The sequence below is a fragment of the Leptinotarsa decemlineata genome, unplaced genomic scaffold, assembly GCF_025532065.1.
Source record: "Leptinotarsa decemlineata unplaced genomic scaffold, Ldec_3_MD MMD2_P_RNA_scaffold_2, whole genome shotgun sequence".
In the NCBI taxonomy this organism is placed as follows: Eukaryota; Metazoa; Arthropoda; class Insecta; order Coleoptera; family Chrysomelidae; genus Leptinotarsa; species Leptinotarsa decemlineata.
In genome coordinates, this window is record NW_027412529.1 from 3148972 (window position 1) to 3174842 (window position 25871).

The 25871-nt window shown below is 32.5% G+C and overlaps 1 protein-coding gene across 1 annotated transcript; it reads left to right on the top strand.

The window, feature by feature from the left end:
* Nucleotides 1–24461, top strand: Cap-G (Chromosome associated protein G). The gene is made up of 14 exons (XM_023167309.2): nt 1–199; nt 256–465; nt 1386–1523; nt 1588–1713; nt 2920–3057; nt 3136–3347; nt 4187–4381; nt 11111–11432; nt 14272–14679; nt 15023–15244; nt 17649–17766; nt 17947–18152; nt 23601–23768; nt 23823–24461. Exons 1-14 carry the CDS (start codon nt 68–70, stop codon nt 24018–24020), a joined length of 2793 nt encoding a protein of 930 aa, XP_023023077.2. The 5' UTR covers nt 1–67; the 3' UTR covers nt 24021–24461.
* Nucleotides 24462–25871: the final 1410 nt, after the last annotated feature.

Genomic DNA, 25871 nt, shown 5'->3' on the forward strand with positions numbered 1-25871 from the left:
AAACAACTGACGACTGACACTTTAAAATTTGAATTTGGTTAAGTAACGGTTATTTTTCTACAGGGCTATGTGTTTTTCAAAGAATACAATCATGAAAAATGGTACCAAAAAAGACATGATTGACCTTTTCAGTAGTTCTCAACGCACTGCTGCAGTTCACCACAAAAATTCCATCCTCCTGAGGAATTTATATGAAGAAGTAAGAGATTAACATTTATTTGAACCAACATGAAAAGTAAACAAACATTTTTTCAGTCAAACCACGAAGAATTTTTCAGCGATATGAAAGAAATCCTGACAGTTATGTTAACTATAGAAAAGGGTGGCAAGTTTATTGAAAAACTGATAATTTTTTTCGGTAAATTTTGTTTTTTATTGAAGCCTAAACAGGTGAAATGCGAAGATGAAACAGAGGATTATGTTGAGCACCCTTTACTGACTGAAATCATTTCATTTTTATTGATAGTAAGTTAATTATAAACCAAATTATGTTGAATCATATTTATGAGGCTGCCTACATAGAATATATTTTAACAAAAACTTGTACACCAGAGGCATTCTCGATTGACTTTTGGTATCATCATTGGTTGACTTAAACTGAGTACAGTTGGTAGCTTATTTATAATTATTGAAGGAACATTCTTTTGAGTATTGCTAATTGTTGCTTGAACATGAATGCTTTACAATTTGCTGATACGTTCTACATCAACCTGTGATGACACCAAAGGTTATAGCTTTCATAAAAAAGTAATGGCAGAAGGCAGAGCCTCACCAAACATATTGAATCTTCACTGAATTTTTGTGGGTGATTTCATGTACCAAACTCCCTTAAACTATTCACCATTCAAGAAAGTTCTCACAATGTTAACAAATGGAAGCATTCATAACCCATACTTTTACTTTGACAAAAGTTCAACTCCTCGCATCATGTAAGTTAATTGTTAATATTACCAGTCATTTGAAAAACTTAAAAAGTGAATTTAATCATTATTTTCCTGACTGTCAGAACAAAGGTATTTATGACATGATTCACATTATTTTCATTTTCAATGTTTCTGAGGTGTCTAAGGATGCGGCTCACAGAACAAATGATAATTTAAGCAAATTTATCAAAAACAATAAAGACAAAACTTCAGTGCCGGATAGATCAGGAGTATATAAGTTGACTTGTTTCTCTTGCCCAAAACTTTATATTGGCCAAATAGAAAGAACTTCTTCCCAAAGAATTACAGAGCATAAAATGTTGGAAAATAAATTGTAATTTTGTAATACACCGTTTATTTTAATTGGATTACTGTTCTGACTTAGCATACTCTTTTGAAAGTTTATTCATTTCCCGCAAGTGAGTTTTTCCAAAAATGTTTCATCCATTTCATCATTTTTAGTGTTCTGGATCAAACAAAGATATCGTACGACTCAGAGCTTGCCAATTGATAAACAAAATTTTAGATAATCTCATCGGGGTAGAAGTTAGCCAAGAATTGTGCGATAATCTTGAGGAAAACTTGTTGATAAGATTACAGGTGAGAGGTTTGAAGTTTTAACTGCTTGAATGACTCGGCACAGTACTGAAAATTTTCAATTTAGGACCCAAAGAGCGCTATAAGACAACAAGCAGTGATATCCTTACATCGTATACAGGATCCTTCCAATCCAGATGATCAAATTATTACCCAGTTTACACACTTAATGAATTCCGATATTTTTGCAAAGGTATGTATTGCTTTTTGTGGAAATTACTAAGAAAATTGAATTGTGAATAGGTTGCACAGATTTGAAGTGTTCTCACCTTGGTTTATATTCTCATATGTCAATTGTAGAAAAAAAAGTATAATCATTATTATTATTATTGTTGTTATTGTTGTTATCATTATCTTTATTACTGCTATCAATAAAAATTAATGAAATATTCCTGATGTAAAAGACCAGTTCACTAATTTGACTAACAGCAGTAAATATGAGACAGTTTTTCCTATATTTTCAGTGAAATGAAAGTTAGATCACAAAGAAAAAATTTGCATTTTCTGTAATGAAATGAAAAAAGAAACTCACAATGAATTAATCAAGTAATGAAAGAAACTCACCTAAGTTGGATCACAAAGAAAGGATGAATGAAGTTATAAAAGACTCACCTAAGTTAGATTACAAAGAAAAAATTTGCGATTCCTGTAATTAAAATGGAAGCAAACAAGTTTTGCTTCGATCTAGGAATTTTGGTAATCTAACTTTGGTTTTTCTTTCATAACTCCATTCATTCATTGTTTGCTTTCATATTTTTTATTGAAAAAATTACATTTCTTCTGTAATCTATATTTGGTGAGTTTTTTATAATTTCATTACAAAAATGCCAAATATCTTCGTAATCTAACTTTCATAGGTTTCTCTTAAAATTTCATTCATCCATTGTTTACTTCCATTTTTTATTACAAAAATGCCATTTTTTCTTGGTAAACTTACTTGTTTGCATTCATTTTTTATTTAAAAAATGCCAATTTTTTCTTCCTAATCTAACTTTGGTGTTTCTTTTATAATTTCATTTATTGTTTGTTTCCATGTTTATGACAAAAAATGCCAATTTTTTCTTTGTAACCTAACTAGGTGAGATTTTTTTATAACTTCACTCATTCAATATTCGTTTCCTTTTTTGTTTCATTTCATTACAAAAAATTTCAATTTTTTTTCGAAATGAAACTTGATTGCCTTTTTTTTCTATGTAATCTATCTTTGGTGAGTTTTATTTATAATTTCCTTCATTCATTGTTTGTTTCCATTTTCATTTCATTACAGAAAATGACATTTTTACTTCGTAATCTTACTTGTTAGCTTGCATTTTTTATTACAAAAAATGGATTTTCTTTCCTTCTAATCTAACTTTGATGAATTTCTACCGTAATAAATGAATTGAATATATTTTTTCAGGTTCGTTTACTGTGTGTTGAAAAAATAGCAATTAGGTCAAACGTTATTCGTCACATTATCAACAGGACAAGAGATGTTGATCCAAATGTCAGGTTATCGGCATTCAAAAGACTTTCAGAACTCACAGGAGCCCTGAAGGTTAGTTATAACAATTGAATAGAACAAAAGTGCAAGAGTACTTGTCTGTTTCAGCATAATTTTTTTCGAATGTTTTAGATTTCGGAAAGGCGAATCATTCTACATTGCGGATTTTCTGATCAGTCGGAGAAAGTGAGGGAATTTGTCACTTCAATATTAGTGAAGGCTTGGTTACAGTATTATGACAATGATATACTCAAGTTCATGAAGTCTATGAGATTAGACACTACCGAAGAGGATATCGAAAATACAACTAGTCTTTTCGAGTGTGTTTTGGGAATAATTTTCAAGTAAGTTATTTTTCCAATGATTTGTGGATACTTTTGAGAAATTAAACAGTTTTATATGTTGAAATATTTTTTACAGCCTTTCTTATACATTGGTGTGACACCCAAGTCTTTATGTCAGTGTTGGTGGTTTGACCAATCAATCGACAACTGCGGTAGCAGAAATTTGTGATAGCTTCCACTTGGGGGTCTCACCAATAGGTGGTTCCACTTATGTCTCGCTTGCGTTTACGCAGTTATTTTCATTAAGTACTTTTCTTGGTTATTGACATTTTGTCTTCAATCTGGGAAGGCCTGTCCAGTACTGGTGATGCCCAACAGGCTGAAACAGCTGTCTACCAGTGGCTCTTAATTTGAAATCAATATGGGAGTGATCAGAATAATAATAATAATAATAATTTTTATTAGTCTCAAGAAACACACAGTTTTTAGATATGTCAATACAATTTCTAAAATAGAGGGTAAGATTTGTCAATATAGTTTTTAAAAAATGCTTGTAGATAAATTAGATTTACAAAAAAAAAAAATACAAGTTAACAAGATAAAATTCCAACCTTATAAGACTTGACTAAAATGTGAAGCCATGAGCTTTAGTACTTATTCAAGTATAATACTTATTCCTTATATATTTATAATATATATATATAAAATATATATATATATATATATATATATATATATATATATAAATAAATTGCTATATCGTTAGAACCACAGAACCACTAAAATTTCTCATACCACAGTTATAGACCAGTCATTTCACACCTGTTGATGAACTGGTTTGAAAAATGTTTTTGGGGACTATTAATTTTCGAGTTTTGTTATTTTTTTTTGAATTTCAGAGACAGGCCACTGAAGGAATTAACTGGAATGCTGGGACTGGATGATAAGAAGTTAATACCCTTAGATAATCTAGATTGGGAAACTGTCAGTTACTGGAGAATCTATGTGCAATATTTAAGCCAAAACGAAGAGTTTGACGTAGAATTAGATGAAGCTATACCAGAATTGATTTATTTCTGCAATTATATTAAACGGTGAGTGAAAAAAACTAAATTCTCTGTTTCTGTATGAGACTAATATGACTGACCAAAATTCCTTCGGCAATTACAACTTGTCAGCAAAATTATTGGTGTTCAAACCATTTCTGAAGACTCTATCGAAGAGAGATACAGTACGTATCAGAAAATTGATATTTCTAAATAAAATTTAGAAATATTCATCTCTCCCAACTACACACACCGTAGATTCTGGTATATGCCTGCCGGAAAACAACTACTTCTCTGGCTAATACCATACTGGTGTTTATCAGAAACTACGGTGTATGAAGTTGGTAAATATTTCAAGATTTTATTTGGAAATATTTATTTTCTCATAGCAAAATTATTGGAGCTGCCAGATACGGCACTGTGCTTTGATTTCGTTTGTAAACAATTGTGATACACAAGGTGTTGTTTCATAATGATATGCGAATATCTTTATTTAAGGTTGCTGTATAAACTATGCTTCAAAAATGTTCTGCTACAAAAATACTATGTGTTGAAGTTTAAAAAAAATTGAAGTTATTCATTACTATATATTGTATATAATTAGTGGTAAGTTTATATTTTTCAATAAAACATAATTTTCAACTTCACCAGTGGCGTGGGTAAGAAAATTGTGAATTCGATATTTTTAAAGGAGAAAATTTTATGTCTATGGAATTTTTCAAATAAAATTCATTTTTGAGCTCGTACAATTTGGGATGAAGGGACTGTACATTATTCACGTGAGTCTTGAAAGGGGAAGAGGGGGGTTTAGCAAAAACCACGAAATATCACAAAGGGGGTGTATCACGTTCGTTCTACATTAAAACAATGTCTAAACTAGGTGATCTGAATAAAGATCTATTTGCAGAGAATAAAAAAAAACTATTGTGGCTCAGAAAGAATTAGATAGATAGATATCTTTATTTACTTCACAGAGTATTTGTAGTCCTACATGAACACAGTGGCAGAAAACGTCTGTAAAAGTACGTCAACAAAATACAAAATCTTAAATCTACATACACTTCAGGAAATATGGACTGTCAAAAATCACACAAGGAACCTAAAAAAATAAATATATAGTAGTAAATGCTAATAAAAAACTAAAATTCATTACACTATTTTAGATGCATCATACACTGACTAAAATTTTTTGACTAAAGAAATTTGATTCCAATGGAACTCATGCATTTTTACACATTTTGAAAAAGTTCCTGAATACTGTAGGGCTCCTGATCAAGAAGGAATTCTTTCAAAGACCTCAGAAACCTGCCTACAACCTCAATGTTACATATATTTTGGGAGATTCTGTTATAGAATTTCATTATGTCTTGTTTCATAAAAATGATTTTGCGTATCCCATTCTCGAAAAGATTTGGGTGAGCAGTTAGAAATTTCATTGTTTCAAAGATATACAGGGTGTAACTGAATAAGTGTAAAACATTTAGAGAGGTGATTCCTCATCGAAAAAAAAATTGGATCTTTCATATAAAGAAACTTCATTGGAGCATTCCTTGTTAAGATACAGCCCCTTAAAGGGGGTACATAAAATTTTTATAACAGTTTTTTCATAAGCACTGAAAAAGTTACAATATTGAAATTAACCTGACGTTTTGTACTACCAAAAAGACACTTAGCCAGTCATTTTTTTGGTTTACCCTATGGTTGTAAGGGGTGGAAAACGCAACCCCTAAAATTTATTTCCAATGTAACTTTTTGTCTTATTATTTGTTCAACATTTAAAAATTTATTTCCAATAGCCTGTTTCATTCTAAACAAAAAATGTCTCTTGGGTTTTTTGCCCAAAATGAACCAGTTCGCAGCAAAAAATTATCTTACGATCAACTACAAAGACACATTGTCATAAATGCGAACTGGATTTATTGTTATTTTGTAGTTAGTACCTGCATTAAACGATTGAAGGGTAATAAACAAAACTAATTTATTAATAACAAAACACACAACATGTAGAAATCATAGTAAATGTTCAATATGTCTACCTTCAGACATTACACATGCGTCTAGACATCGGCGCATTGTGCCACGTATTCGCTCAAATATTCCTCGAGTCTCTGATTACCCTGCACGCATCGATGATGCGGTTTCTTAAGTCCTCTACATCGCGAACAGGAGTACGATAAACCAAATGCTGTAAATGGCTCTAAATAGAGAAATCGAGAGGATTGAGATCCGGGATCGAGCGGGCAGATGGTCCTCCTCGACCTATGCACTGATTGGCATATGTTTCACTTAAATGCTGACGTGCTACTCGACTCAAATGGGCGGGAGCTCCATCATGCATAAAAAACATATCCCTTCTACCGCCCAAAGGAACTTCCTCCAGCAGTACTGGATGCACTTCTCTTAGAAATTGAACGTATGCCTAACCATTTAATCGAGGAGGTAGAAAATGAGGCCCAATTAAATCATCTCTAATAACTCCGAGCCACACGTTAAGAGAAAACTGTTCTTGATGGTTAGTTTCGATAATAGCGTGAGGGTTTTCATCAGCCCATATGTGGTAATTATGAAAATTAATAATCTTGTCCCGAGAAAAACTACATTCGTCCGTGAATTCTATCTTCTTCAGAAAGTCACAATTTCTTCTAATCATTTCCAGCATCCAATTGCAAAATTCAAGACGGTTGGGAAAGTCTCGCGGTAACAGTGCCTGTACTAGTTGCAGATGGTAAGGGTATAAGAGTTGTTCCTTTTAAATTCGAAATATCGTCATATGATCAACATTTAGCTGGAAATCAATCTTTCTAGTAGTGGTAGTAGGTTGTTCTTCAGTCAAATTAAGTACTGCTTCCTCAAGCTGGGGTGTTCGTACTTCTCGATGGCAGCCACAATCCTGCGGTCTTTTGTCGAATGAACCATATTCTCGTAATCGATGATGAAGTCGAGCAAATATTCTATGTGAAGGATGTTGCCATTGAGGATAAATTACAGCATATCTTCTACAAGCTTCTAACCCATTCCCCTGCGACAGACCGTAAACGTAATGCATATCAGCCATTTCCTCATTTGTGTACGGCATTTTAATAACAATAATAATAATAATAGAAGTGAATTAATAAAGTAACAAATCAAGAACAGAACAACAACACACAATTAGTATTAATTCAATTTCGAAAATTCACAAACTGACAGCGTCATACCAATTAATAGTCACTATCGCTAATAGCGACCTACTAGATAGATTAGTTTCCTATTTTCGCATTTATGACGATGTATCTCTGTAGTTGTTCCTAAAATAATTTTTAGCTGATACATATTTTTTAAGTTCTCTTAACCCATATATTACTGAAGCCAATCTACTGTAGATATTATCTATCTGAATTGTCCAGTTCAAAGTATCATCAATGCTGATTCCCAGAAACTTTACTGAAGTATTGCAAATAAGTTTTTCACTATCAAGTGTTACGTGATGTGGCTTTTCTAAACTGTTGTTGGTTTTAAATATGAGGCAGTCAGTTTTTCCTTCATTTAGAATTAACTTGTTCTCAAGAAAATATTCTATGCATTGTTTGATTACGTCACGTCCATTCTTGATTATATCTGGTAATGTGTCACCAGTTAGCAGGAAATTGGTGTCATCAGCATAGTTGATAAGGCGAGCAGACTTTACATTTTTTGTAGCCTCGCTGATGTCATTGATAAAAATAATGAATAGTATTGGGCCCAGAATACTTCCCTGAGGGACACCTATCGATGTAGTCAAGGCTTTTGATCTCACTGTTTTGTTTTTCTGGTTGAGTTGTACTATCTGCTTTCTATTTTAAGATATGAGTTGAATCAGTTGTATTACCTCGTATACCGTATTTGAAAAGTTTGCAAAGCAAAATATTGTGATCTATACAATCGAAGGCCTTGGATAAATCTAGAAAAATCCCGCAGGCTAGATCTCTACTTTCCGTTGATTCTATGATTTCAATGTTAACATACACCAGAGCTGTTTCGATAGACTTATTTTTCAGATATCCATGTTGGTGATTGGAAAACATGTTGAACTAGTCGTTTTGGGCTAATGTGAAACAAAAATATACTACAAAAGAAGAAGTTGTTTGTGTTGAAGAAAGACTGGCTTATTTGTGGTTGGGATATGTTAATGTATTAGTAAAATATGTTTTTTTTCATGATTACACTGTTCCTTTAATATTATTTTTAGAGTAGAGTAGAGTTTATTCTCTTGTGTGACAATTAAAAAAATTGTATACAGTCGTCAAAAAAATAGTAAAAGGAAAATTTTGTACTTGCAGAAACAAATTTTAAGCTATTTAAAATGTAAAATAAAGTTATATATATATATATATATATATATATATATATATATATAATATATATATATATATATATATAAAATAACCTATGTAAAATAGTAGGAGAACGTAGTTATAATACATTACTGTTACTTAGTCATGTTCCATTAAAGAAATGTATGAACTCTTCACTTTTATAAAACACATTTTCTTTAAGAAAACTTTTTACCCTTTTAGCAAATTTAACTAGGACTAGTTCCTTCCACTCGTTTGGTATCATATTGTAATATTTAATAGACAGAAATCTGAAATAGTTGAGATTCTTGGATAAGCGAAAATACGGCACTATAACGGATTTATATCTGGTATTATATTTATTTTGAACAGTATAACTGGAAATGTTTTTCTTGGCAAAAAGTAAGCATTCATAAATGAATTGATTGTCACAGTCAATATACCTAGTTTTTTGAATAGTGGACGACAACTTTCATCAAGTTTTGAATTTGTTATTACTCTTATTGCCCTTTTTTGCATTATGAGAATTTTATCAACATGTGCCGATCCACCCCATAAGAGAATTCCGTAGGACATGGTACTGTGAAAGAGACCGTGGTAGGCTGTGAGAACAACACTTTCATTTACAATATCTTTGTTATTTCTTAAGAGATAGATGGAGGTAGCTAATTTATTTCTCAGATTGGTTATGTGAGCCTCCCATGTCAGCTTACAATCTAATGTTAGTCCCAGGAATTTTACCGGCAAATTGTCTTCCAGGGTTAAGTTGTAATTCAGAGTAAAGAGTAACGTTTTTGTTTTATCATTATTTAGACACAATCTTACATTCGTGAAATATTCCTGAGCACTTTTGAGGGTGTATGATTCAATATTCTGATCATAGTTTCTCATTGAAACTAGTAATGTGGTATCATCAGCATATTCAACATGTTTTGACGATAAGAAATGAGTTATGTCATTAACATAAATAATAAATAGTATGGGACCTAAGATTGAACCCTGGGGAACCCCCCATATAATTTCCCTTTTGGATGATACCTTTCCGTTTGAGGAGGTACACTGATATCTTCCTGTAAGGTAACTCTGAATGAATGAAAAAGCATTTCCTCTGACACCATAACTTTCCAATGTCATTAAAAGAATTTCATGTGACACACAATCAAAAGCTTTGGAAAGGTCCAAAAAAGATGCTAGTGTCACATTTCCTTTCTCAAATTCATCTGTGATGTGAATAATCATATCTACAAGTGCAGTTATAGTAGACTTTCCCTCACGAAATCCATGTTGTTTAGGGTTCAGTACATTTTTTCTCTCTAAATAGTTGATCAGTCTGATTTTATAAGACAATTCAAGCAATTTTGATAGAATAGGAACTAGGGAGATGGGTCGGTAATTACTGATATTATTTTTGTTACCCTTTTTAAAAATCGGTATAACTTTGGAGAGTTTAAGAATCTCTGGAAAAACACCTTCTGCAAAACAGGTATTGATGAAAAACGTTATGGGGCTGATTAAATTCGTCTTTTGCAAATTTCAGTGAGTCGCTATTTATGCCAGTCAAAAACATCCTGCAACCCATCGATCGAGACATTTTTGACATAGTCCTTAATAAAATAAGATTATACTTTATACCTGTATTTAAAGACAATATTCTAAAAATTTCAAGACTTTTTGTAGGTACTAAAAATACACGTGATTTTGGGTGGGGCGGGGGGGTTAGTCTTAATCCTCATCACATATTACAGATGGGAAGAGGGGGTTAAAAATACTAATAAAACATCACGTGTTCAATGAACGGCCCCAAAGAAGTCCTCTTGAGTTTTTTCTTGAAATATGTTGTTTTTGAGTAAAAAACAAATACTCTTGTTTTGTCTGAGAAATTATTGAACTGAAGTAAGATAGAATTCAATAAAAATATCGAAATTAATTTCCGTAGCCACGCCTCTGTTGAAGTTGAAAATTTTTTAAAATACCAACTTTTATTGCTTAATTTCCGTTTTTTTTTCATGAAGCGTCATATTTTCGTAACAGAACATTTTTCGATTATTATTTTTTCATATAAATTTACTCCTTTGAATATTTGCATATCATTAAGGAACACCCTGTATTTACACCCCTTTTTTCTATTTGAAAAAATAATTGAAGCGCCCTCTTGGCGACGGGTGGTGCAACACTATTGTCTCTCTTATCAACGAATACTTGAAATGATATCTTTTTATAAAAATTTTGTCCGACCTTGACACCTTGTACCTTTCAAAAGAGAAGGGGAGATTTTTTACTTCCACACTGTACGAGATCGGTTCAAAAACACTTTTAACTCTTATGCCTCTCACCAACAAAGTAAGCATGCTGAAAAGCCGAAAGTAAATATATGTTTGAAACAAAAATATCGTTAATTTAATGTACGTAGCCGCGAAATTTGAACATATCTCGTTTATATATTTTGTTAAATAACTATTTTCAGGTATTACACCAATAATCCCAAAGAGGTAACAGCTTATGAATTCTTAGAACACCAATTCATCTTGAAACAGCTGTTTCTTATAACAAAGACTTTTGATTTCGCTGAGGTTACGAATAGAAAATGCCTGAATACTCTGGTGACCAACATTTTAGAAAACGCAGTGTTAATGTCTGATACGATTGAAGTTATTGTTAGCACATTGGAATGTTCAATTCCAAACTTCGAGAAGAGGACACAGTTTGTTAGTGAGATCATATCAGAAATTTTGTACCCGATGGAATCAGAAAAATGCCAGGAAGCTGAACAGGAGAAGACCTACAAGGTTAGTTTCCTATTTTTTTTTCTTTCTTTTATAAGGGTCCCATAATTTGTTTTTTTTTTATTAAAGGTGCTTATTTATTTTAGAGAATAAGCCATTGGTTAATCAAATAATAATATAGTAATAATAAATTTATTCATGATTAAATATAAAAACCTATTTCCACAATGATATTAATTTGCAATAATTGAACGAAAATCTCATGAAATTGAACTTATTGTAAGGATAAATAATTCAATAAAATACATTATTTCAGACACAAAAAGACATTAATACATGTAATTTTTTTAAATGAATTATTGATTTATCAAATTGTGAAAAAAATGTAAATCAGTTGTTATTAACCATCCTTTCATTTATTTTGATAAGAATGAAAGGATTCATTCTCTTTGATGTAATTTGGTATTGCACCATGAGTTTTTGGTATAATTTATTTATTTTTTTATTTTTGATTTATTTTTTATTTATTTTTATTTATTGGTCAAGTACACTACAGAATTATTATAAAATCCCAAATGGTACATCAAGAAAGTTTCAATTGTTGAAACCAGTCAAGCATTAGAGTTCAATTATGAACCCAACAAGTAAAATCCTTAATATAACTATTATAATTGCTTAAAAATAAATAAACCTATTCATTTTTTTATCGGTCCTATACACCACGAACTATTAATAAAATACCAAATGGAACATAAAAAAAAGAAAAAATATTAAAAAGACAAAAATAAGCTTAAAGACATTCTACACTAATGAATAATTAAATTATAAAACAAAAACGTAACTATGTCAATTACATTACAGAATTGTAACAAAGTCCCAAATGTTACATCAACGTGCAAACAAACCCTAGAGTCAAGTTATTACTTCATATTAAATAAAGGTGTGCATTTTCATTTGTCAAGTAGTACATTAAGTTCATATTCAAAAAAACAGACATGTAACAACTATTCAGAAGTTTAATCAACAATCTCTTGATGAAGTCGTCTAATTGCCATTTTTTTGAATTTTGAATATGACAAATGAAAAAGATCAAGTGGCTGATATTTTTAACGCAAGACATCCTGGTAGACATGTACAGCAATCCACTGTAAGTAGGATTTTAAAAAAATTTAAACTGACTGGTTCAGTTGAAAATACTTTTAAAAAACGTCATAATCCATCACGCAATAATGATGAGGTTCAGTTGGCTGTCTGCCTGGATGTTATCGAACAGGGAAAATCAAGTATTACCAATATTGTAGATAGAACTGGCGTTAAAAGAGAAAGCGTAAGAGCAATTTTACATAAAAATAAATTCAAACCCTACAAACCCAAATTTATAAATACCTTAAAGGAAAGAGATTTCGATGTTCGACTAGATTTCTCTCTCTGATACCAAGGAGAAGTAGAATTAAACAGAAAATTTCCTTACAAAATCCTATGGACCGACGAAGCTACCTTCACATCGAACGGCGTAGTCAGTTCCCAGAATTGTAGGTGGTGGGCTCAGGAAAATCCTCATTTTGTGATAGAATGTCGGGACCAATATTCATTTAAAACAAATGTGTGGTGCGGTGTTTTAAATAATCAGGTAATGGGACCATTCTTTTTTAGACACAATTCAACTTCTCAGGATTATTTGCAATTTCTAAATACTGAGATCAGTGATATAGTGGACAATATGCTGGTTGAAATAAGACACAGTCTGTGGTATCAATGTGACGGGGCTCCTATTCATAGTTCAAGACAAGTCAAAGAGAAACTATTAGAAATGTTTAGGGGCAAAGTTATTGGGCGAAATATGGAGCAAATATGGCCGCCTAGGTCGCCAGATTTAACCCCACTAGATTTTTTCTTGTGGGGTTACTTAAAACAAATCGTTTATAAACAAAGACCTTTTCGTGACGTGAATCACCTAGAAACTGTTATTAGAAACTCTATTTTAAACATGAACCCTGTGAGTATCAGCAACTCAATAAAAGATGTATCAAGAAGGACAATTATCTGCATAGAACGCGATGGAAGACATACAGAAATGTAGTGTATTTAATGTCGTGAGTCTTTTTTCATGTTTTTTTGCTATTAGGTATAGGTACATGTTTATTTTCAGTTCCTTTTAATTAAGATTAAATTCCACTGTATTTTTTGTTAAAAAAACAATAAACACTCTAAGATATTGTTTCCTAATGTTCCGTTTTGTTCTAATTCATATTGTGAGGCCATTTGCTCATTAAAAAACTCAAGTACTGTATAGTTTGGAAAGCCCCGTTGAAACTAGATGAACTTTGCATCAAGTTTGACAACTTTTATTTTTCAAAATTTGTTTTTAACATCAAAGAGGCTCTTAAAATATTATTATATTACAAAAAAAAAATTCGGTGACGAGTTTAGTTAAAATAAATGATTTAGTACAGGTGTGCTTGAATTTTGATAAGTAGAAAAAGCAGAAATGCGGAAAAATAGTGAAAATATAAAATACTCATTATGGGTTTGAAACTTGGTGTGTGGGTATAAAATTACAAAAGAAAATGTTTTTATCCTTTGATATTTTTGGATATTTTGAAGAATAATGTCATTTTTCGATGTTTCTTTTTTTAAATGTCAATTTTGACAGGTTGAGGAAATCACGTGACCTATTTTGTAGACGCCATTTGACATCATTTCTTAAGCAAAATCTACTGCCAAAATCAAATTTCACATAAAACGATAAATAAAAAAGTTTCCCATTTGATGCGGACTTTATCGGTGACACTGTAGATGTTGAAATTTATTTTTTTCTTCGTTTGAAATCATGAAATAAGAATCTGTACATAAATACATGAACTATCTGAAATTTTTTAAGTTTTTTTTTAATTTTTCTCAGATTTCTCAACTCACTGTGAAATTGAATCTCTTGAAAGAAGATTTAGATAAAGCTATCAGAGAACAAAAATTTGTTGAGGCGGAACGTATAAAGAACGAGATGACCCAAATAACCGCTGAGTTAACAGACTTGAAGAATGTCGAAGTAGCCCAGCAACAACGTCAAGTGCAAAAGAGAACCGACTTGTTGACGACGATAAAGTGCTTGGACATTGCCTCTGCAATGCTGCTGTGTCCAAAAGTGATCCATCTCACTTCTTCAATGAAAGCTCTGAAGGAGGATTTCATCCAGGAGTTACTGATGAGTGACAACGACAGTGTCAGGGTGAAGGCTCTACGGTGTTACGCTTTGTGTTGTATCATCGACAAACCGACGTCTAGGAATGGAATTCATCTTTTCTCTACGCCGGTGAGATACAATTTTTATACCTTCAGTTGGGGTCTGTCCTCAAGGCAGACCCCAACGTTTTTATTCGAGGAGATGGCCTCCTGATAGTTTTGGAGATAATGATCAACAACAAAAAAAAGTTTAATTTTTGAAAAATTATGTTGTTTGTTTGTTTGTCCGTCCAGTTTGACCGTACTATCTACATATAAAAAACAAGCTCTTTAACTTTTGTATAGTGCTTGTTCATATTATTTACCTGTCTATGTTTCGCGGCAGAGATAATATCTCAGTGAAGCATCCTTCTTCCTTATTGAACAGGTTTTTTTTTTCATAGCCGTTCTGAATCTTTCATATTTCAATTTAGATATTCGCCTATCAAAATGGAGATGAATGCGATACCCAAACCCTGCTAGTATGTATAGGCGCTGTGGTAGATCTGTTGAGGATTTACGGATCGCAGTTGATGGCAGCTCCGGAAAACGAAGATTTATCCGAGAGTATGCAAGAACGACAGCAGGCTATTTTTGCTGGGGGGACTTCCTTATCGGATGTTTTGCAGGGCCTCGTGGATTTGATGGACGATGAGGTAAATATGGTAGACTAGAAGGTATTTAAGTATTGTCAGTACTCAATATGACAAATAGGTCCGTAGGAGTCTATTATTTCATTATTTTCATTTCCAATTTCAAGTGTTGCTGGAACTCTGAATTTGTTTACATCATTCTTCTATCACAAACATTTTTCCCTCACCCAAAACACAAATGTTGTCTTTTGGCGGGCGTTTTGAAAGTTAACATCATCAGGATATGACTGAAACTTCTTTATTAGTCATGATCGCCAGATGATGCTAATTAATTGTGTGCTAATTGAGTTGTGTGTGGCGTGTGTGAGTTGAGTTGTGTGTGAGAATTGAGTTGAGTTGTGTGTAGTGTGTGTGAGAATTAAGTTGTGTGTAATGTGCATGAGTTGTGCGTGGTGTGTATGAGTTGTGTGTGGCATGTGTGAGTTGAGTTGTATGTGTGTGTGAGTTGTGTTTTGTGTAGCGTGTGTGTGTGTGAGTTCAGTTGTGTGTAGCGTGTGTGTGTGAGTTGAGTTGTGTGTGGTGTGTATGAGTTGAGTTGTGTGTGGTGTGTATGAGTTGTGTGTGAGAATTGAGTTGAGTTGTGTGTAGTGTGTGTGAGAATTGAGTTGTGTGTGGTGTGCATGAGTTGTGCGTGGTGTGTATGAGTTGTGTGTGGCATGTGTGAGTTGAGTTGTATGTGCGTGTGAGTTGTGTGTTGACAGTAAGTTGTGTGTGGCGTGTGTGAGTTGAGTTGTGTGTAGCGTGTGTGTGTGTGAGTTGAGTTGTGTGTGACGTGTGTGAGTTGTGTGTTGAGAGTGATGTGTGTGTGAGTTGTGTGTTGAGAGTGATGTGTGTGTGACTTGTGAGTTGTGTGTGACGTGTGTGGGTTGAGTTGTGTCTGTTTGAGTTGTGTGTGCGAGTTGAGTTATATGTGTGAGTTGACTTGTGTGTGTGAGTTGACTTGTGTGTGTGAGTTGACTTTGGTATGTATGTGTGGGTTGTAGTTTTGTATGGTGTATATTATGTGGTAGGTTGTATGTGTGATGTGGTGTGTGGAATCACTGGCATATAATGTACTTATGATGCACTGTTTGGAACCTTTGGTGTAGTAATGCATATCAGTGGAGTTTTTTCCCAACACCAAATCGTTATTTTTAACACCTCAAACGTGTTTCGATCACCAAGTGATCATCTTCAAGAGGACGAATAAACTAGAAACTAATGCGAAGCTAAAGCTATTTATACTATATAGATATACCCTACAGGTAAACCATACAGATATACCACTCTAAAATAATTTTACAATTTTGCCTTATCTATTATTTTACAATATCTGTTCAAATGTTATAGCTGTATATAAAACAATTTTCAGCTATATAAAAAACTCATTTCAAAATATTGCTTATCTAAATTTATTTTTACAATGTGTCCTTATGTAGTAATCAGTAAACCCAACGCTATTATTTTAACAAGCTATATAGTATGCTATTTGGTATTGATCCGTTATCATTATTCATAATATTATTATGTTTACTTATTTCTACACTCTCATAGGCATCTAGTTGCCTGTTGTTGTTAACTTGTCTAACTAATCTTAATGAACTGAAGTCTATGGAATGGTTTTGTTGCAAAATATGATGGGCGACTGCTGATTTTTCAGGTCTTCCATATTTAAAGTGTGCTTTGTGTTCCTAATATCTCACTTCGTTAGATCTTTTTGTCTGTCCATAATATTCTGCATCGCAGTCCTTACATTCAATTTCGTAAATTCCAGACTTTCTCGAATTCTCGACTTTGTCTTTTGGACTTCCCAAAAGGCTCTGTAGTGTATGACTTGTTTTAAAAACCACCTTCATACCTAGTTCCTTGAAAATCTTTCCAAAGTTCTTCGTGTATTGGTGGTATGGAACTGAGATGTATTTATCTTGATTTTTGTCCTTTTTGAAAGTCGAGATTTCGTTCATTCTTAACCTAAATTTCTTCTTCCTTATTATGTCTTCTACAATACCCCTCGAGAAACTGTTAGTGGCTGCTTTTTCCTGTTAATCATCACTGTTGTGATGATTATTGCTTTCATTGCATTTCTTTCACCTTTGTTAACGTTTGATTGACTTTTATGTATATGTAGGTGTACATGTAGGTGTTTATTATTTTCTATATGTAGTTAAGTACCTGTTGTATGTGTCCGATCTATGTTTATACTGTGAACCATTATTATTGTTTATATATTTTTTCATTAATGACATGTGTGACATCATTCATTTGACTTATCCAAACTTTTTGTGTCTTCATATATTCTATTTTGTATTTTTTATATTTATGATCTGACGCCAATATCCATTTGGGTTCGACAATAATGAATTCATTAGTAATATTATTAATGTATTTTGCTACCTGTATGATGTAGGTGAATGCTTTTTCTTTCAAGCAATACGAGATTCAAGAAAAGGCTTGCCTGGGTTTGTGTCAGCTTATCCTGAGCGGAAGAATCCTATCACCTTCTCTGATCTGCAGACTTGTTCTGAAGTGGTGCAATCCTGCTACAGGTATGTAAATTTCTATCTATTCTAGCTGGTCTATCTATACCATCTATTCTAGCCCAACCGGCTACCTACTGGAATTATCTATTAATGTACTCTGAAAAATATCTCTAACTATATAAAGAGAATAAACTTTTATGTGTAGGGGGGGGACGGAGCCCATGATAATATTATTATTTCTTTTAGATGGCGAAGCAAACAGACTTAAGCAGATTATCGGCTGTGTTTTGGAAAAGGTGCCCCTCATGACAGAAATTACTGAACAACTAATAGAAGCAGTGTTGATGACGGTGAAATCTATATTCGCAGCTCCAAGAATATCGCCATTGGCTGACATAAACGTTGAAAATATCGCAAAGTTTATGATAGCGCTTTGCAAAACTTCACCAGATGTAAGTGTTTCTACAATCTTCTATAAATTGTAAGGAATTTTATAAGATTTCACCCCCTCCTTTTCACTGTTATAAATTGAAAAATATCAATACTACAAAAAAAATGATAGCGACCAAAATTGTAGGAATTATTTTCATACAACTTTGTTTATCACAATTTTTCTAGTAAAATTGAAAATGAACGTGATAATACAATGATAAGGTTTTACCCACTTCTTTTCACTGGTATAAATTGAAAACTATCAATACTACGAAAAAAAAATTATAAAGACCTAAATTATAGGAATTTTCTTCATACAACTCTGTTCACCATAATTTTTCTAGTAAAACTGAAACTAAACGTGATAATACAATGATAAGATTTTACCCCCTTCTTTTCTCGGGTATAAATTGAAAAAAATTGATCCTATGAAAAAATTGATAAGGACCAAAATTGTTATAAATTTGATTTTATATAACTTTGTTCATCACAATTTTTTGTGAAATTGAAATTAAACGTGATAATACAATGATAAGATTTCACCCCCTCTTTTTCTCACATATACATTGAAAAATATCGATACTACAAAAAAATTTATTGAGACCAAAATTGTAGGAAATTTTATTTTATACGACTCTGTTTACCATAATTTTTCTAATAAAATTGAAAATAAGCGTGATAATACAATGATTAGATTTCACCTCCTCCTTTTCTCACGTATAAATTGAAAAATATCGATCCTACGAAAAAATTTATATAGACCAAAATTGTGGAAAATTTTATTTTATACAATTTTGATCATCACAATTTTTCAAGTAAAATTGAAATGGAATGTGTTAATATAAGGATAAGATTTTACAACCTACTTTCTAGGGGTATAAATCAAAAAATTACGATCCTACAGAAAAATTAATGAGAAACAAAATTGTAGGAAATTCCATTTTAAACAACTTTTGTAATAACTGTTTTTCGTGTAAAATTGAGAATGAACAAGTAATTCGATAAACAAAAGTCAACTCTTAAATTGTAGATGGTGGATGAGCAACGGGTCTGGTACTCCGGGAACTCAAATTTAGACTTCCTGTAACTCCCCCCCCCCCAAAGAATTCTATAATAATAATGTATTTCCCAAGAGACAAAATATTGAATTGGAATAGTCAAGCCTAGTAAAAAGAAACATACAAAGTAGATTTAAGATATCACATTCAGAGCTTTGGAATACAAAGACTCACCATTAAAAATATATAAAAAGATAAAAAAAGTAAAATATAATTTTTATTGTTGTTTTCATTTCATTTTTATCGTTGTTTTAATAAAAAGTTCGGTTAACGAGCTTTTTGGAAAACGGAAAACATCTCGATGACCACCAATACTGATTTCGATCGCTGAGATCAACTTCACAAGCTGGTACTGAGATAGTTCACTCAATAGCAAAAAATCTAGACGTAGGAGAACATACACATGCAATCCTATGCGACTTGTCGAAAGCCTTCGACAGTGTCTCACATGGCATCCTAGTAGAAAAGCTCCATAAATACGGGATACGCGGACCAGCTCTTCGACTCATTGAAACATTCATTACGGACAGACAACAATACATATCCTACAATAATGTGACCTCCAGGACCATACAAATCAAACATGGTGTACCTCAGGGTTCAGTCCTGGGGCCACTGTTGTTTATAATCTAGATGAATGATCTGCCAACCTTCTTAGACATCGCAGATGTATTTATGTACGCAGGTGACTCAAGTTTTTCAATCAGAAGCAGGAATTTAGAAGAGATCGATAGAATGTCAAGTGAGACACTGTCACGAGGTGAAGCTTACTTCAACGCAAATATTTTATCTTTGAATAAAAACATATATAGAGTTACTTATTTTCAAATTGATTAATCCTTCCTTTCTTTGGAAGATTCTCTCATCCATTTTTTTGTATTAGATGGAGTAGTAAAAAGCCAAAAACTTTCTTTCCCAAAATAAAGAAATAACTTTCTCGAAAAATACAGCAAATGATTCATCAGTCAAAATACTAGGATTTCACATAGATTCCAACCTGAACTGGAAAGAACACATTCAGGAATTGCAAAAAAAGCTGTCCAGAAGTCAATTTTTATTTAGAAATCTCAGAGAAATAGTATCAATTGAAGTGCTGAAAACTGTATATTATGGTATGGTTCACTGCCACTTAGTGTATGGGATTTTATTATGGGGCACAAGCTCAGCGTGCCATCCGTTATTAATAAATCAAAAAAAAATTGTTAGAACTATGGCTAAGGCTGGACCAAGGGAACATGCCAAACCATTGTTCATCAAAATGCAAATTTTAACACTTCCATGTATATACAGTGTCACACATAAAGTCCGCATCAAATGGGATTTTTTTTGTTCATCTCTTCAAGCAACTTTTGATATCTCCATTAGGTTGTGCTTTAAAAATGATGCCAAATGACATGCATATGACCGATCAAGTAATTTTTCTTCCCTGTCCAATTTGACATTTTTTCCAAAAAATGTTCAGAAAAGCAGTTATTGCTCGAAATTTCGAAAATCGGTAAAGAGAAAAGATGATTGTTTTTTCATTTTTTACCAATATACCAATTTTTAGCTCTCTAGTACAAATTTAGTTTTTTTAAAGTTTTTCGTAAATTTGACATTTGCCGATTTCTCAAATTTAGCCAAACCTCAACAAAGTCAGTGCTTTATGCCTAACTTATCTTTCCAAAGCATTTTTATTACCAATTGGATAGATAGATAGATAGATAAATTTATTAATCTTTTAGATGTACAATAGTAATACAAATAAGATAAGTCAAATGCACAAAGTGGAATAAAAAATATAAAGTTATCAATATAAAAAATATAAAGTTATCAATATAAAACGCCTAGTTACATCACACAAGTAACAAATTTTTTAGAACATGTCAGCTTTAATTACTAGCCAATGGTTCGTGTTGCATTGGATAGGACAGCTACATACTCATCAGTAGAGTATACACAATTTGTTATCAAGAGATCTTTTATATATATTTTGAACATGTACTGATTTAGTTCTTTGACATGGGGAGGTAAAATATTGTAGAGGTTAACATCAATTGAATTCCTCTTCGATTTTTGTAGTCTGAATCTACTTGGCCTTAATAATTCACATCCTCTCGTGTTATAATCATGGAAATCACAATTTCTATTCTGTGTTAATTTATTTTTATGAATGTCTATCAAAAGTTGATATAAATAAATAGAAGGTACCGTCATTATTCGCAACGATAAAAAAAGAGGTTTACAGGAGTCTGAGTAACCAGCCCCAGATATGATCCTCACCGCTTTTTTTTGCAAGATAAATATCCTATTCGCGTTGCTGCTATTCCCCCACAGAATTGTCCCGTAAGATAAATGAGAATGAAAAAAAGCGTAGTACGCCGACAGTATCGCCTGTTGAGAAATCAAATTTTTTAATTTCCGAAGAAGAAAGGTGTATTTGGACAGTTTAGTGCTAAGTTGTTCAGTGTGCTCCAACCAGTTCAACGTATCATCGAGATGTATACCTAGAAGTTTAACACTGTGCCCTTCCAACAAAGCGGTGTTAGATGTAAAAATGATATGTTGAGTTTTGTTTTCGTTCAACATGAGATTATTTTTTCTGAACCATATGTCAGCTTTCATTTGAATTTGATTTATATCGCGCACCAAATTAGACTCAATTTTCCCAGATGTCGTGAGAGTGGTATCATCGGCGAAAGCAAAACAATTGTGAGGTGACATGTAGGAGAAGAGATCATTTACATATATTATGAACAAGAGAGGGCCCATAACCGAACCTTGAGGAACTCCACATGTAACTGGTTCTAAATCAGATACATTATTTGAGTCAAGTGATACATATTGATATCTGTTAGTCAGATATGATGAAAAAAGAGATAAAGGGGTTCCTCTTATGCCATAGTCTTCTAGTTTTTTTAATAAAATGGAATGGGAGACACAGTCAAATGCTTTTGTGAGATCACATAAGGCAGCAATAGTGTGTTCTCCTTTTTCAAAACAAGTTATTATATTTTCGACTACTTTTTTGACTGCGTTGATGGTGGAGGATGATTTCCTAAATCCGAATTGATTTGGGTTAAATAACTTGTACTTCAGAAAATATTCATAAAGCCTATTTTTAAGGATGATTTCAAACAATTTTCCAAAAATTGGAACGATAGATATTGGTCGGTGGTTTTCAATTTCATCATCACCGCCTTTCTTAAAAATTGGGACAACTCTTGTCACTTTGAATTCACTTGGAAATACACCCTTTTCAATACAAGCGTTGAAGAGTACTGTAAGTGGTTCAATTATATATGAGGCTGTTTCCTTGACAATTTTACTATTCAGTTCGTACGCATCCAACGACTTAGAGTTTTTCAGATTGGATATCGCACTAGCAACCTCTCTGCTTAGAATGGGTTCCATGAAAAAGGATCCTGATACAATTGCAATTCTAAATACAACTTATTTCGCAAAAATTTAAAACACCAAAAAAAATTATGCCACAAATGATGGAAAGTTGATACAGTTTTTAAAAACAGATAAATATTTCACTTTATTTCTATTTTTTGCGAAATAGCTTGATACATAAGCATAATTAAAAAACAATATCAATGAAAAGTCAATAATTTATTCTTTACTGCACATTATAAAGATAGAAATCACTGTTAGAATTCCATGAGTGTTGAAGAGTAATATCTACAAGAGTCTGTACGTTTTGATTTGCACATATATCTCTTGGCTCGTTTTTGCAAAACTAAAATATTTTGAAGTAGATAACCACTACATACTCCCCAAAATAAACAGTCTTAGCTGCTGTTAAACTGTGATGTAACACAGTTTTAACAATGAAAGCTGGCATTTCATCAAAACCAGAAGATTTTGAATTTTTCATACGAGATATCAGTAATTCGTACAATTCGACATTTGTGAATGTATAGAGATTCATTATTAGATTAATATCAACACAATTACCTGTATCAAAATCATATTTTTTTGTTTGTGGAATGTTGTTTATTACATCGTATGGCACTTGTTTAAAAAAATTGTTGAATAGATTTGCCACTGTTTCGCCATTCTTTATAGGCTCTCCACCGTCAACGGAAAGAAAAATATTATTCGGAAAATTACCTTTTTTTGTTAACTTTTTGACTATGGTCCAACATGTTTTATTCAAGTTGTCGGTGTCAGATATTCTATTTTGATAAAACAAGCTCTTCTTAGTTTCTACAAGAAAATTCTGAAAGAAAATTGCTAGTAGAAATTTTTGCGTTGCTAACCCCTTTCTGAGTCGATTCGACTGGGCTATGTTGGAAGAAGGAGAAAGAGAAACTCAAAAGGCTTTTTCCCCCAAAAAAAATAAAAAACAATATATTTCATTTCATTGATGTGATACACATTTTACGATAAACTTTCCTGAAGCATTTCCCTGTATCTTTTTAGGCTGTACATATTCACTCAAATCTTGCTACGTCCATCTGTAATGAGATAATAAATAAATCCAGGAGTAAAATGAATACAACTTTTTCCAAAATGCTCCTCATGTTGGACCTGCCAGAAAACAAAATCACAATCGACGAATTGCTAAGCCAGTGCGACGAAATCAGAGATGTAAGAGTTTTTGCAAACGAGTAGCATGACAGATGTAATAAAATTATTTTTCAGAATTGTCAGGAGCGTAGCGTCGTGAATAACGTGATTAAATTTGTAACAAAACTCAATAAAATGAATACGGAGATTTGTGATACTCTGGACAATGATCTTGAGGGCAAAGATTCAACAGAAGTGATGGATGAGCGTACGATGGAGACTACCAGAAGAAAAATACCAGATATGATAAAAGAAGAGGATGAAAGCAACTGATTAGGTGATAAGTGAAAACATGAATTTTTGTATAAGTCATAACTGCAAATTCTTTCTTGTTATTGAAAATAAAAATGTTACTATAGTTTTGAATCTCCTTCTACAGTCTATTTCGAGATGACAAAGATTATTAAGTTACTGTAAAGTGAACGTTTTAAATACCAGAGTTTAAGACTTTCTCTCAATGCCAAATAGATTGTAGGTTGAGAATTCATATTGAAAAAAATAAATTGAAGCAAAATTTTATGAGAGACAGCTTACACGAAATTTATATATAGTAGTATTTTAAAAATGTTATGAACCAGATTCTAAAGAATGTTTATATTGTAAATAGACATTTATAGTATATTAATTTCATCAAATAAGAGGTGAAGAATGTAAGGAATAAATAATTTTGTTTACCAAAAGAGTACATATGGAATAAATATATTTTTTCAGTTATGTATATTTCAACAGTCCACTATTTTCACATTTTTCACAGTACTAAAGCAAATTCAAATCCAAGAGAGAGTGGATGTAAACATTGACATACCCTACGCACGTGATATTGAAAATCCCAAGAATTGGCCAGGGCCGTATTCAGAACCAACATCTTGTTGATCGCAAATGCTATATCATACTTAGGAAAACTTTTTTATAATAACGAGTGAAATGCACAAGTTTTGCAGTTTAACGGGAAAAATACAGATAATATGTGTAATATAAAAAGATTTTCATTGGATTTTTCACTGCGCACTCAAGCATTATATGAAAAGATACGTAATTATTTCTTTATTGATAATTTTTATTTTATGTAAAATCAAAAGGAATATTAATCAAAATTATTCAACTGGATGAATTTGTCTCTTCATCAGTAATGTCATCTTCACCAATCTGAATTATCAGTGGCTCGATTTGTGCCTCTATTATGTTATCAAGCTTCCACATCTTTGTCTCGACTTCAGATATCACATGCCGAACACACTTCTCCCATTTCTCCGCTGTAACTCTTTTCAAAGCCTCATCAAAAAGTACTTTGAGGTCTGCAAATTTGAACGTGGTATTATGCTGAGCTACAAAATTCTTCACATCTGCCCATATAAACTCGATGGGATTGAGCTCGCAGTGGTATGAAGGCAGGCAAAGGACAATTTTGTTTTGGCCTGCTGCCATCTCATCGACTATATATTTTTGGTATTCAAGCTTGCGCTCCTTGACAATTTTTAGTAGCTGTACTCTTAGCATTGAGTCTTCAAAGCTAATATTCTTTGATCGCAGCCAATTTTGGATTTCAACATTCTTTGAAGACGTTGTCGGAATCTTCTCTAACCGTCGCGAATGATAAGGTGCATTTTCCATTACAATCACAGCATTATCCTCCAGATGGGGTAGAACTTTGGAAAACCACTGTTCGAAAGATTCACCGTTCATTTCTTCGTGATAATCTCCAGTTTTCTTCGACTCGAAACACCACAGCCCTTCAGCAACAAACCCATTCTCATTGCCGATGTGACAAATAATAAGCCGTTTTCCTTTACCTGAAATTATGAAGAGGTATGTAAGTAAATAAAACAAATACGAGGGTTACTTTTTATATATTGAGATTGAGGCAGGTCTTAATATAAATACAAGTTTACCTGATGGATTTGTTAATCCGGTGGATAGTCCATCTAGAAAGGCCCTTCTAGATGAGGTCACAGTTTCATCGACCCATACTTTAGGGGTAGTATGACCAGCATTAACCCAGATTTCATCCATATAATAAATTGTTCTCTGTTGTTCCCTATAATATTTAATTTTACTTGGCAATGAAACATCTTCATTTATTTCTGTGAGTAGGTACTTTGTCTATCGCGGGTATTTCATTTCTGA